The 14542-nt window shown below is 43.1% G+C and overlaps 1 protein-coding gene across 5 annotated transcripts; it reads left to right on the forward strand.

The window, feature by feature from the left end:
• The first annotated feature begins 356 nt into the window (after nucleotides 1–356).
• Nucleotides 357–10014, forward strand: msrb3 (methionine sulfoxide reductase B3). Of its 5 annotated transcripts, XM_069519638.1 has the most exons (8): nucleotides 474–551; nucleotides 2207–2314; nucleotides 3848–3996; nucleotides 5527–5635; nucleotides 5834–5911; nucleotides 6171–6199; nucleotides 7193–7290; nucleotides 9047–10014. In XM_069519638.1, exons 3-8 carry the CDS (start codon nucleotides 3921–3923, stop codon nucleotides 9224–9226), a joined length of 570 nt encoding a protein of 189 aa, XP_069375739.1. In that variant the 5' UTR covers nucleotides 474–551; nucleotides 2207–2314; nucleotides 3848–3920; the 3' UTR covers nucleotides 9227–10014. The 5 variants fall into 5 exon arrangements, with proteins under 5 accessions (XP_069375736.1, XP_069375735.1, XP_069375737.1 ...); XM_069519634.1 differs by lacking the exon at nucleotides 3848–3996 and having other exon boundaries at nucleotides 392–551; XM_069519636.1 differs by lacking the exon at nucleotides 2207–2314 and having other exon boundaries at nucleotides 403–551.
• Nucleotides 10015–14542: the final 4528 nt, after the last annotated feature.

Here is a 14542-nt window from a genome sequence, read left to right on the forward strand (position 1 = left end):
GGATTTTTGTAAATCAGGGGCCACAAAAGATACATACAGTGGGGCCCAACATACTGTATATCATCCATATGCAATTCCTGATTCAGAAAAAACACAACGCATTAAACAACATGGTGAACAACACAGTAAATAACACAACAACATAGTAAAAAACAGTGAACAACACAGTAAATAATAGTGAACAACATAGTAAATAACAGAGAACACAGTAAATAACACAACAACACAGTAAATAACAGTGAACAACACAGTAAATAACACAACAACACAGTAAATAACACAATACTTGAATAACTACACTGCTGTTTGTGTGCTCTGATATTATGGGATGTGACGGAGCTGAACGGAAACGGCCCAGTCGTGACCATAATTGGACATGAGCGGGTCTGCTGTCATCCTACCCTCGCGCACAAACACACACACGCACACACACAAGGTTGGTCGACGTCCCCCTGCTCAGATGTTCCGACGTCACACAGTCAGCACTTCATCATCGTTCCGACACCTCTCGGTCCCCGCCGCCTCTCTGCTGCTGCTGCTGCTCCTCTCCGGTAAGTGTCTGTCTCGTTCACCGGGTTTCACGGAGCAGATCCGCATACGAACGGGAACATGGAGCCCCGGTGTTAACCGACGAGCACAACAACCGACTCAGACGAACGTGCGACAACGAGTCAGGTCCTGATCATTTGAGACTCTTGTGTTTGCAGCTCGGTCAAACATGGCGGCGGCAGCGAGCCGCCACTCATAACTCCATGTTTGTGACCGACACTTCGGCCACACCGGGGCTCAGGAGGAGGCGACGCGACGGAACCACGTTCACTTACACAGTCAGAACACGGGCTGCACTCTATGACGCAATCGGTGTTTCTTATGACGTCAGAAAAGCAGTGCTCTGACGGTGGAGCCAGCGCGTCCACTCAGTGCAGGATCTGTGGGATTTATTACACATTTCAAACATGAGAGTTACGACATGGATGGTTTCTGAGGTGATGTTCACGTCCTCAAATGGATTTCACAGTGTTTCTATGTGAATTCAAAGAATATATCAGGACTTATAGAACTTATAGAAAGCAACAACACTGTATCTTCATGTCTGTTTATTCTGCTGTCTCTTAAACTGCTTATTTTCTGTGTAGAGCACATGTCCACAAGGTTTTCATATTCACAAGTTTGTCAATGAAGTTTCTGATCGTGGATCTAAGAATAGATGAGCTTCTGGCAGCAGGGGCTTCATTTCACCACCGAGGTGACGGCATTGTGTTACTGAGCTGCTGCTGGAATTAGCCCATGGCCACGGTGGCTGGGACCATAGAAGCTCAGAGCACAAAGACAAGTGGAAAAAAAAAACCATGCAGGCCAATAACACGATGCAACAACAATGAAACAAACACAACAAATCATAAAACACAGAGGCAAACAACGGCATGCAAATCTTGCAACACGATGACGGTGAATAATTAAACGCAACAAGTACCAAACACGACAGCACATCAAACAACACAGCTACAGCGAACAAAGCACAATGGAAAATGACAAAATGCACAAACACAACAATGAGACACAATGCACAGCAGCAAACAGGAAAACAACAAATGACATAATACAAGTGCAAATAACAAAACACAAGATGTTGGTGTGTTTTCCTACCATTGAGGGTTTTTTTGAAAATTAGTTTTCACCCCGTTTGTCGTTATACTTTTCACGCCACGGCCACTGTGTCATACAAGTATGTATACAGAGTCTTTTTAGGTCCTGCCCTTGCAAAGGAACTTCATGGAAGTGGTACAGTTCTTTGGCTCGGTCGATTTTATTTACGCATATCCTCTAAACAGCGTCCTTACATTTGTTGTTATAGTGTTTTCTGGCTTGTTACAGTGTGGAGTCCTAACTCCAAGTAAAGCCAGACAGGAGAGAGTGTGGAGCACAGTTTTCCTGCAGGTGAATCTTGCCCCACTGCTGGAAACATTACCATATAAGGCCACCTTCGTCCAGCCTTTTATCAGAGCTCGTCTCAGAGGGAAATTTTCCTCTTTGGATTTTTTTTTTTTCCCCCCTGTGTGAATATTTCCTCTGGCGACTTGCACCGTGCTGATCTGGAGAAAATATAACCCAACCACCACTGGGCTGAGGGGATGTTTAATGGGGTAATGAAATATAATTTAAAAAGGGCAGCTCTGTCTCTGTCTGTCTCTCTGTCTCTCTTCAGTATGACTGGGTCTCATGGCCGTCCTCCTCAGACGTGGGCTCTCGGTGGCCTTGCATCGCGCTGTCTGCGTCTCAGTGTGCCGCCCTGCGCTGCGTTCTGCTGCTCTAGGTAGAGTAACTTGTTAGCTTTAATATGTTTAGCTGTGACAGGGCGATGCAGGCCTGTTGAAGGAACACCACCTCACCCAACAATGTCACATCACACGTTCACTACAAGCTCCACACTGTCTCTGCAGGCTTTGTCTGGAGCTACATAATAGGGCTGTCGTTGACAAAGCTTTTTTCAATGCTATTGGATTTGGATGATGTGGAGGAATAATAGACGGGGCTCACAGGGACATTGGGGGTGCTAATGTGCTGATGATGGATACATACACAGACTGGATGTTCTGCTCTGATCCAGCAGAGGGCGATCACTGTCAGCCTGACCGATTGCCTGCCCTCTTGAGCAATTAGTAAAATAATCAGTAAGTCAGTAATGTTAAAACTGCAAAAATGATTCAGACATTCCAAAATTCTGCCTTTTCCAATAAAGACATGAGGGATATTCTGATATTGTCACCACTGACAGGAGCGTTCTGTTTTCTTCTCGATTTGTTTGATTCTCCGTCAGTCAGCAGGTTTACACACAGAACTACTGGACACATTAACCAAGAAACTCAATGGAAGGATGTGGTTTGGGTCCGGGAAGAACCCACTGAATTTAGCTGCGGATCTGGTTCAGGCATTTTGTTTCCCCACTTTGCTTTGACCTTTTCCTTGATTTCTCAGAGAATAAATCCTGGATTTTCATGAAAGTGCATCCGTGTTTAGGGGACTGATATTAATCAGTGTGTGCAATTTGATGCAGATCCGCAATAGAATCTGGATCTAGTAGAGTACAGCATATTCGACATGTGTGTCTCAGTTGTTTTTTTGGAAGTTTGTGATTCACAGCCTCTTGTCTGTTTACAGTCAGCTCTGCGCATTGTACGCTAACCGAACGGACAGCAGGATGTAGAGCTGGGGTAGAGCTGCATGGCCAAAAGAAAAAGGCCGCATTTCTAAATGGAAGGAGAAACACATCTGGTTTTTAAACATCATGAAAGACTTTGAGATCACGAGGTTTTCCTCTGAAGGGCAATAAAGTGAAAAAGAATGCGTCTGTAGGATACACACCATTGGGGCATTTTACGTTAATCTGAGCATGGCTGCAAGTACACATTATTACTTTTCTTTTAGCCATGTAAAGAGCTTAGAAGGAGTATTTTCAACATGTTAAATATGAAGCACTGGATGTCTTGTGGTACAAATATAACTGTGGGGTAACGATGTGTGTCATAAATCTGTGATGGTATAATTGGTTGGTTGTGTTTTTGAAATGAAATTAACATTTTCATCATAGGGACTTTCACTTTGGACGTCACTGTCCGAAAGTACAGTCGCCCGTGCAGGATGAGGCATTAATGTGTTTTTTCTGGGTGTGTGTGTGTGTGTGTCTCAGTGTTCCACATGGCTGTTAACCAGTCTCCGTCAGACTCTGTGTGACCAGTGGGACTCTCCAAACAGATGCCGATGACCAGCGCTCTCATTCCACATCTTGTCTCTAATCCTGTGTTGTCGTGTGTTATTTCTCCCTCTTGTCTGCTCCCCCTCCATCCAGCCCAGTCCTCGGTGTAGCCCTGCTGAGGGGCATTTGTATCTAGTGGTGGGTGGCGTGCCTCTGTCCAGCAGCCATGTCGGGCTTCAATCTGCTGCATCTAATAACCAAGAGTCAGCCTGTAACTCTGAGGTCCTGCAGTCTTCCCTCAGGTCCACTGACTGGGTGCTGTGTGCCTGCTGTGCTCTGCCTCTCTAAAGCCTTAACACCTGGCTGGTGTGTCCGCATGTCTTTACTGTCCCTGTCTGTGTGCGTTCACGTTGACCTGAGCTGCTTTCAGCTATTTTCTTACATTTGATTTGGATCAGCTCTTTTTGTTTGCACTGAACGATGTTTCAGAGCTCCAAACTGGACCTAACCTGAACAGGGCTGCTTACTGGACCTCAGTACCTTTTTTAAAATAGATTTGTATTTGCAGCAGTGAGTATCAACAACTTCCAGGTACTGCAGTGAATAACTCTGAGTACTAAGTGAGTTTCTTAATCTCGTTCACGCTTTCTTTAATCAGATTTGACCTCGTTTCAAAGTATAATTTTGCCCGATTTATTTAACACCGATGAATTTTGTTCTAGAAGCTGCTTCTCCATCTCCAAATAGAAAAAAGTGCCTCTTACACCTCTGCATGAAAATGTGACATGGCTTTACTTTAAGTATCGGCAGGTCTGTGCTGCCCTCTGCTGGACTACTCTGAAAATCAGAACACCAATTTAAAGTGATATGGTTTTAATGTAGCCTGAAAAATTCATGTTGGAATAAAACGGTTCAGTCAGTTATTAAAGGCAGGGATCTAAATCATAGTCTTGCCCGCAAATGACTTTCATTCAATTATGATTATCATTCTTTGTTGTGTTTTTATTTGAGGATTTTAAAATATTTCATATTTTTAATATTTAGACAATTTTAAAAGTTTCTTTTTAGAGCTTAGCACAAATCACTCACAGCAGTTTTCCCTCAGGTGTTATAGAATTGTCTAAGAGGCACACACCACCTCTTGTCATATCAGGACCTTAATAATTTGATTTAGCAACAATGTCCTCAACATGTCCAACAGGGCAATATTATTAAGGTTATTAAACTAAAAGTAAATCTGCCTCTTGGATAAATATTCAAAGCTGACTTCTGTGTGTGGCTGCAAGAGAAAACAACACACTGCAGAGGTTACTGATAATCAAGACGTTTTGGTAGAGTCAAGCTAAACATCCATCCCAAACCCAACGTGCTGTTTTTACATTTATCACATTACTCACTGTTGACTTGCTGTCTCAGAAACAAACAGTAATGCCATTAATGGTTGAAACATCCGCGCTGAACCTTTATCAAAATGGTCCATGTATCAGCTCTTCTCACTTGTGGCCTTCACACAGCTGAAATTTCAAATGCTAACACAATAATCCAATGATTCACTGCTTGGCTTTGGTGTGTGGTTCTGTTCACTAAATGTACACTGAAAGGTTTTTGTCACAGGTTATTTTTGTGTTTTGGATCAAAGCAAGCAGTTTTTGGCCGGCCTGCTTTGTGTATATCTCGTGTCTCACGTCAGGAGAGAGGAAGACGTAACGTTTTTGTTTGGCACCGACATAAGGAATAGTGTTGTGACGTGCACCTCTTCTTTGTCTGTCCTCAGCAGACTTGGGTAGTAAATTTTCTTTTTGTCGTCCCTGCCTCCCCCCCCCCCCCCTCAGGAGCATGTAGGACCAAGAAGACATGGCCGGTGAGATTCCCTCAGGAGGAGTTGAGGGAACGTCTCACTCCCAAGCAGTTCCATGTGACTCAGGAAAGAGGAACTGAGAGGTGAGGTGAACCGCTGCCTGAACTCTTAACTGCCGTGCCTCCAGTTGTACTCAAAATTTAAATGTATCCTTATAATTACATGATAATTTCAGTTTTGTGTATATACACACACACGTGTTAGTGTATATATATTTCATCTTGGACACATTCATGAGTCCATCATGTTTCAGTTTGAATGATGGAGCTTTCTGTCCACAGTGCGTTCACTGGTGAATTCACACATCACAAAGATGAGGGCACCTACACTTGTGTTGTCTGTGGGACTCAGCTGTTCAGGTAAGTGCTGCATCGTCTCCCTCCAGTGACAATTTATTAGTGTGTATGAGTTTACTGACATGATCGTCTCTATAGGAACATCTCACCATCTAGTGAATCAGACAGGGGGAATCCTGGAGATTACTTTATCTTGAATTTAAAAATCACCATTTCCCTTAGTCTTTCACTACAATGTGAAATCATGCCTCTTATATTTTTTCGAATGGTGCACTTTTATTTTTAAGGCCTGGAATTAACCAGATTTTTGTTTCCTTTATAGCTCAAAGACTAAATTTGACTCTGGATCAGGTAAGTCGAGTCACTGTTGCCCCTATCGTGCATTCTCACCCCTGCTCTTCTGTCAGCTTGAAAAAGCCAGAATGTTTCTTGTATCAGGAAAACACAAAGACAAACTGAAGATAAGACGTCATGCTCTATTTGAGTCCACAGATAATTTATCACATTAATCATACAAGTTGGGAAATTAGTTTTCTATCTTGTGTAAAAACAAAACATGTGTTGACGAACACTGAATTGCTTCATGTGAAGAACTGATCGCCTGAAGATGCTTCAGTTTAAAGCCCAACAGACGAGTCAGAGCTTTAGTGCAGCAGCTGCTATCTGGTGGATACGACAGGTTCAAGTCTCCATCACTTTACTTGATTGGTCTACAACCGACACTCAGCCTGGAGCTGGTCAGCGTGAACAGATGTCTGCCGTGTGTCACCCTGGGTCAGCAGGCCTCAGTGACATCATTAGCAGGGCTTTTCACCATCATGTGTTCTGAATGCTTCAACCTTATTAAGCAGAATAACATGCATGCTCCCAAAGTAAAGGCTATAGCCATTGACTCGACAGTGAGTGGTGGACCAGGTACATGTAATAGTCAGTCAGCAGCAGCAGGAGGAGGAGGAGGAGGTGGTGCCGCTTTATCCGGACACAGATTCGTCTCATTTAGCTCTAACAGTCTCTGTCTGACTCCTCCGTGCAGTGGTAAGTTTGGGTTCCAGCCCTGGAGCCACGCAGTAAGACATCACCATCAACTTAAAGAGTGGAGTCATACCTGAGGAGTTTAATCTGACCCACTCATCAAACTGTAAACAGTTTGAGGTGCACATATTTAAAACCAGGGACAGTTAACTGGATGAAGTTTAAATGCATGTCATTGAATTTATATATTGCCTCCAGTCCATGTTCCTGGATGTAAAATCAAACAGTTTGCTTTGTGCTGCCTGATGACCCCCCCCTCATGTCTCCACACCTGTGTACTGAAACACGTCCTACATTCCGCCATGTGTTCAGGTTGGCCATCCTTCTTTGACCTGGTGAAGGAGGAGTCTGTGACACTGACAGATGATTTCTCCTACGGGATGCACAGAGTGGAGGCCACCTGCAACCAGGTACAGTACAAACACTGCTGTTTACTCCTCTGCCACAAAGTCGTTAATATAATCCCATGCAGCAGCTCGCCTGATCAACAGACACACAAACAAATGTAGATGAAGACATAACCTCCATGGCAGGAAATAATGAATTCATGAAAATCATATCAGATGATCACACAGTCTGCCTAATCATGGTATTAGCAGGGTTTATATGGTGTGTGCTATTGTACACCACCCTCACCCATCGGATGGGTCACTTTCTCCTCTGTGAAATTCTCGTTGCACTAATTGCGAATCATCTGCGTCGTCTGAGTTACTCTCTGTCCGGTGACTAGCCTTTAGGTTAAGGTGCACGTTTTTGCAGGAGAGTTCTTTCTGGACAGGTCGCCAGTCTGTAGCAGGGGGAAGGTCATGTTCAGACCAACGGGAGGCCTGCATGCAGAAACCCACTGATTCCACTGAGGCCACTGTGTCAACAGAGCGGTGGTGTGTTCAGGCAAAAAAAACAAAGGCTAAACCGGCAATAAGCTGTAATGGATCCAACTTTGACACAATGTCGTCCAGCAACACAATGTTTTGGCAAATTAAACACATGCAAGTGCACATTCCTGTAAGAACACAAACACAAAGCCCGGGTGACTCGCGATGAAACAGTTCATGAGCTTTATTTAATTTATGGTTTGTTTCTCGGTGGTGGCGGCAGCACTCAGGTCTGTACGACATAACAACATGTGTTCCAAAACAACTTCTGAATGAGTCATTTTAAATAACAAACTGAAAACAACTTTCTAAAAAGGAAAGCGACACTGACAAACAGCAGTAACAATTAAACTCAACGCCACAAATGAACAGAAACTAATCAACACCAGCAGCGATCATCACATTACACACACACAGACACACACACAGCATTCACTCGTTCCACTGGGGCTGAGCGTCTGCGTCTCTCTGCCTCTTAACCACCGTGGCCTTGATTGGTGATAGGGCCCAGCCTTGCACAATCACACTGCAGGTACCGGGAAAAAGGGAGGCACCCGAACGGACACTGAGGAGAGAGAGAGAGTGAGAGAATAGAGAGAAAACACAACACAGCACCACCAGACAATTGTTGTGACAGTGGCACGTGATCATGTGACATGCTTGCTAGTTACTGCTAAGCTGTTAGTGCCACCTGTATCTAAATAAACTTGAATGTTGAATGTCCAAAAGTGTATTCTGATCGGCCCCTGAAGTGCTCCTGTCCTGTCAGTTGTCTAACCAACAAAACATATGGCAATGTGTTAATGTAACATGTATATTCAATGATGGAAACGGTGAATGATTCTGTATGAATATAAATGTCCCCTTTGTTTAAATTGCGGTCCTCTTACGGCCCCCGATTATGAAAAGTCCCCCGCCACTGGAGATTAAACAGTAAATAAAGACAGGCAGAACATTGCTCTATAGCCGAGAATGTAACAGAGGGATTTCAAAGTTTGCTGATGAAGATGTTCATATCAGTCGATGTTTATAATTATTACAATAAATGTCACATCATCATTTCTTTCAAGTTTAAAGACTTTAAAGATCTCTGCCCCTAAATGAAGGTTTTGGTTTTGAACTCGTCTTTATGATCAGAGAATGACAAACACTTCATTAACTGCAAGACACCTTACAAATCTGAGATGATGGCATTTTACAAAAAATGTAAATGCTGATAATGTAGGACATGTCGTCCTTGTTACTGAAGTGTCAAAAAGTTACCGTCAATCTTTCCACTGTTGTGTTTCAGTGCGGAGCTCATCTGGGACACCTGTTTGATGATGGACCAAAACCCACAGGGAAGCGCTACTGCATTAACTCCGCCTCGCTGGCCTTCCAGCCCGAAGACACGGCCTCCTCCAGCTCCAGCCCCGCGGCCGAGGGCGGAGCTGCCGGCAGCTCAGCGAGCGACGGGAAGACGGAGCTCTGAACGCCCCCCTCGGCCTGCCGACTGTCCGCGTGCGAGTCCGAACGTTCTCTTAACATAGAAATACTTCACAAAGTACAGACGCAGTGAGGTGATTGTGTTGCAGAGAGAAGAAAAGTCCTCTAGTTTAAGACACAGGCCAAATACTCCAAATAATCTGTCACAAGGGAAAGTGCATGTTTCCTAAACAACTGCAACACACACACACACACTCTGCATTAATTGTTTGCCTTAAAAGAATCAGTTGGTATTTGTCAACCTGGGTGTTGCACACGTTTCTCTGTTGTCATGAGGGGAGCAGGAGGAGGTTGTGTTTCTGCCGCAGAACCTTCAGCTATAGTTCAGGGACGACTTCCTGTGTTTCCGTTGAGCTTCTGCTTCTTACACCATGTCACAGTGTCCTCGCTGAATTATGGACCCCCCCCCCCCCCCAACAACATCTACGTCGACAAATACTGAAACTCCTCCCTTTAATTATCCAGCTCTGGGTTTTAGCATCTGCTCTGCCAGTTTATATCTGGATGAAGTGCTGTGTTCTAGACAAACACACATGTATATACACAGTAAATATAGATTACTATATTAAAGTGTTTGATACTCAGTTCATTTAATTACATCACCTATGCAAGTGCTCGTGTCAGCAGTGACAGAAGGAATCTTTTTGTGGAAAATAATGTAGCGTGGCCTCTGGGTCACTTCCTGTATTTGTTCCTTCTTTATTCCTTTTCTTTAGGAAATATTTTCAGCTTGTATTAAAACAGTTATTGGATGAATAAAATATCTTGAAACACCATGTGGCTTTCTTCTATTTTTCAATACATGTGTTCATGAAACAATCGCAGCTTAATCTCTACTTAGTAGTTTTTTTTGGAGCTTTACTCTAATGGTCTTCTTCAGTGAATAGATTGAGCTAAGTGAGGTCATGTTTACTCATTACTGTAATGAGAGAACTTTTATCTAAACTAGGTTTTCCTATCTACATAAGATATTTAGGGCCATTGGAAAGAAATTTGCATTCTCAGTTTAATCCCAGACTTCTGTCTTTTTTTTTTTTTCGCATTTCCCCCACCCTCTTCTGAATATATCTTATTATAAGGTGTTTAAATATTTATTTTCTTGTATGTATCATATGGCATGTAACGTGTGGGAGAAAAAAAAACATTTTAAAACAAATCTTTGGCTCAAAGTCAGTAAAATTTTTGTCTTTAAATTAAGTTTTATTATGAGATAAGGCTGACCACGTCTTTCTACATGAACATGAAATAAATGCTTAATTTCTTCGATGGTAAAAGTAGTTTGTAGCTCCTGTCATGTTTGTTTTCATCTTCAATATCTAGATTATATGAGAGACGACCTCTTCTGTGAGCACCAGCAGCAGATAACTTGTTTTTCTGAAGAAGTAGACAGTCTGTGGTGCCTGGCTGACCACTGCGATAGTGCTGCTAGTCCAGAAGAGGTCCTCAGAGATGTGGGTGAGCAGGGATGTAAACTTGGGGGCTCTTCACACGCTGTCCCTGCCGATAAGGAGAAGTCCTGTATCCTGAGAAAGGGCAAAGTAAAATGACAGAAAGAACAATAGGGTCAGGGAGGAAGCTAATCACATGGCCGAGTGATTGGAACACAGGAATAGGATAAATAGGAGAGAGGAAGAAGGAAGGAAAAAAGAAAGAGGGAAGGATTGTAAGATGGACAGAAATAAGAGGGTGCAACGGTAAGACGGAAGGAAACAGAGACAAAAGCAGGATGTGCAAATGACAGTTGGTTCAGAAAACAGCAAAGGAAAAGGGATAGCAGGAAGAAATAAAGACTGACTCACACATGGAGGTTTACATTAAAGTCTGTAGATTCTTAAAACAAGAGTAAAAGACAAATTGAGATAATTAAGGGAACTGAAAAAAAGTTTGACCAAAAACTCCAGCCCAAGAGCAGCAGCAGTAAAAACAAAGGTTACTTTAAAATCGAGTCAAATCAAATTTTATTTGTATATCCCATGATCACAAATCACAATTTGTCAGCAGGCACAACACGGGACAGCAACAGGCAAAGAGATGAGGCAGGCCACTTGTGTCGATCCCTTTATATGAAGCTAATATTGGTGCAAAACAGTGTAATTTGCACTCGTAGAAGGAATTTGGGGAACACTTTTGATTAGGGAACACACAAAGTGAACATATCCAAGCACTTGATTGTAATTCATGTACAACAACTTCCTTACTTACCATCAATAAGCAGTAATTAGGAGGTTATTAAGGGAAAACTGTTAATCAATGGAGTAGTTGCAGAATAGGTCATTAAGATTAAGGCATTAATAAGTAATTTATAATGACTAATAAAGAGCCAATATGCCTCTAATATCCATGTTAATAAGCAACTAGTTAATGGCTGATATGTGTTCCTTAATATAAAGCGTTGCCGGAATTTGTAGGAAAGTGTGTGTGTGTCAAATAGTCACTCAAGTGGATCAGTAAACTTGTAGATTGTTTTTTCTGCAACAGTTACACCTTTTAAAAATCTTCATTACAGCTGCACAGATCCTCCAGTTGCTGCAGCAAATATTGTGCAAAACACGTTCACACACCAGTGCAGAGAATGTCATTTTTGTCAATTCATAGAATTAGGGTAACGCTACTAACGTCCCTAACTTTGTGACTTTTCTCTCCCATGTTCTCTCTCTCTCTCTCTCATTCTGCAGGTATCTGACTGCAACTTTAACATTCTGAAGAGACCGTGATGGTTCCTTCATCTGAACCAGAGACCGTCAAGAACCTGTCCACTTCCTGTTAATAGCGCTGTACCAAATTGTCCCCAATCCACCTGGATCTTGTCCTCCATGAACTGGAGTGAACGAAACAGCTCAAAAAGTGATGGACACCTGCTTTTGTACAAATAGACCCACATTTTCATTTTCTTCATCATGCTTTTAACCTGCTATTTATATTCGGTTATAATTTTCTTATCATTGTTTTATCATAAATGTTTTATACCTGCTTTTCTACATTGACTGAAAAAATACACAACTCAAAGTGCATAAAAAAAGAAAACAGTGCTGAGTATTATCAAAAACCTGTTAGGCCCCTCTTCATTCTGGATTACCTCACGAGCGCCCCCTATACAACCATGTAAGACTGTAGCTTCCCCCTGTACCAGAAGCTCTCTGCCTTGGTTGGCATCTGTAGTAGATCCAACAAAACTCTGGCGAAGGTGAGCAGGGAAACATGGTGGTTTGGGTCAAAAAAAACATGTCACAAGTCTCTTTGGACTTTTTTCTGCACCAGACCACCATCTTTCCCTCACCTCAACCCAGAGCGTCTAAACAGAACCTGTAATAACCTAATAATACAAGTGGATTTAGAATCCAGGATGAATCCATATGGAAAGAAGAACGTCTGTCCCTTCAGAACACATCGCTGCGTCCTCCGCAGCTTCCTCGTACCTCAACTCAGAGTGAAAACTGATAACACGTCTTTGTCTTTGAAGCAGCTCCGGGCAGCGTATTGATAATGTCTGTCTGGGCTGGTGAGTGTAACTACTGTTTGGGTTGTGACCTCGTTGACTCCAACAAGTCTGCTCTCACATTCCTCACATTCCCCATAGACCCAGACCCATACTACCACCCCCCACTTTCCAGAGAGGTAGAGCTGGACACACACACACACACATACACATAACCTGGGTGGTATAGAAGATGTTTTCAGCTCAGTTACTCTGTAAAGAACAGGTAACGTATTACGAAACCCGGCTGAGGCTGTAAACATGTTCGTCTGCAGCTTCACTGTTAAAGGGACAGTTTGTTGAGTTTCAAATACAAAAGACAAAATAAGACAAACATGCATACATCTGTAAAAACAGCTGAGGATATGTGCACAAGTTTTTTCAATTCTGATTAAAGTGACTCAGATTAAACACCAAAGGTATAAATACATCATGTATTAGTATCTCAATGCAGCAGTTGCTTTATTGAGTAGCATGTCTACATATTTCTGTTCGAACCAAACCAAGCCCTGCAGAAAACTTACCGAGCCCGACCCAAACCCAACAGGCGTTCTGGTTTTTTGTCTTCAACGACGTTTTCCCCAATTGCAGGCACACGCAGCAAAAAACAAAAATCAAGCAGACAGCCCAGCGTTTTCATCCAGATTCTATTCACATGCTCTGAATAAATCAGATCTATTTATAGAGATTTAGACGGTGGCAGACTTGAGGCACTTGGGAACAACAGCCCGGCGCACTCTGTCCAGGTATGTTATCCCGCAGGGGCTGATCCTAGACGGGGCTCTCTTCATGAGAGCTAAGGTGTGACACAGACAGGTTTTTTGGAGACTTGTATAAAAGATAAAAAAGATAAAACATTTGGCTGGTTTGGGTGGGAGGGGTCACAATCGCAGCCATGTTTGTTGTTTCCGCTGGTCGTGAAGAGACACCACCTGGGCCCCAAAGTGACCACTGGGATGTTGCCGATAATTGGAGGTGTCATCGAAACACCTATGAAGCAGGGTGCCCACTTGATGACCCCACCTCGAGTACCATCATAACCCCCTCCTAGAAACCCTCAATTGACTTGATCACCCCCCCCCCCCCCCTCATGTCATCTCAGGCAGAAGCATTTTTACAAGGGACTGTATCACCAGTGGGCCCCAAAACAGAACCTCTGCATTCATGTTAATGACTGTGAGTTCCAGATAACATGGCCGGCCATTTGGAAACATGAGCTCCACCAGTCCTGTGCAGCATCCTGACACTGTGCTTTGTTGATACAGACACACAGGCCACCCCTGCGGATCTCACCAGACAGAGATGTTGTTCAGTCCATTATCTACCGAGGCAGTCCACGTAGAAGAATGGTGGTAACCTGAAAGTCAAGTCATGTCTTCTGTATTCTCAGGGAGCAGAATTCGATATCCCAGGAGTGCACGTTCTCAAAGGTGGCAGGCAGGCAGGCAGTCGGTGAGGCCTTTAGCTTGAACGCCTTCGTCTGCTCCCATCTTCTTTCACGCTGCTCAAGGCGCTTGCTCAAGCTGACTGTAGGTACAGCTGAGGACACCATGGTGCAGCGGACGTAGCGACTGCAGCTCCTCCACGATCAGAAACATGGCTGTCACACAACAAGTCAGCAGACTTGGAGAAGCCTATTTTACAAGGTCCTACCATCATTGTATTCTATTCTATTTTTGCTTTATTATTTTACACAGTTCTATCTATTCTATACATTAAGTGGTGAAAAGTCGAGTCTCCAGTTTGGATCTGCCATCACAACATGCGTTTAAAACTTTTTTTGAAAGGTCCGTGTATTTAAAAGTTTGTTTGAAAGTTTAATTAAAA

Source organism: Paralichthys olivaceus, chromosome 23 (genome assembly GCF_024713975.1).
Source record: "Paralichthys olivaceus isolate ysfri-2021 chromosome 23, ASM2471397v2, whole genome shotgun sequence".
Lineage (NCBI taxonomy): Eukaryota > Metazoa > Chordata > Actinopteri > Pleuronectiformes > Paralichthyidae > Paralichthys > Paralichthys olivaceus.

Coding starts and splice junctions, on each gene's coding strand:
- msrb3 (XM_069519635.1), top strand. CDS start 377: ATGAGCGGGTCTGCTGTCATCCTACCCTCGCGCACAAACACACACACG. Junction 5,912..6,170: donor TGTGGGACTCAGCTGTTCAG/GTAAGTGCTGCA, acceptor TTTCCTTTATAG/CTCAAAGACTAAATTTGACT. Junction 7,291..9,046: donor TGGAGGCCACCTGCAACCAG/GTACAGTACAAA, acceptor GTTGTGTTTCAG/TGCGGAGCTCATCTGGGACA.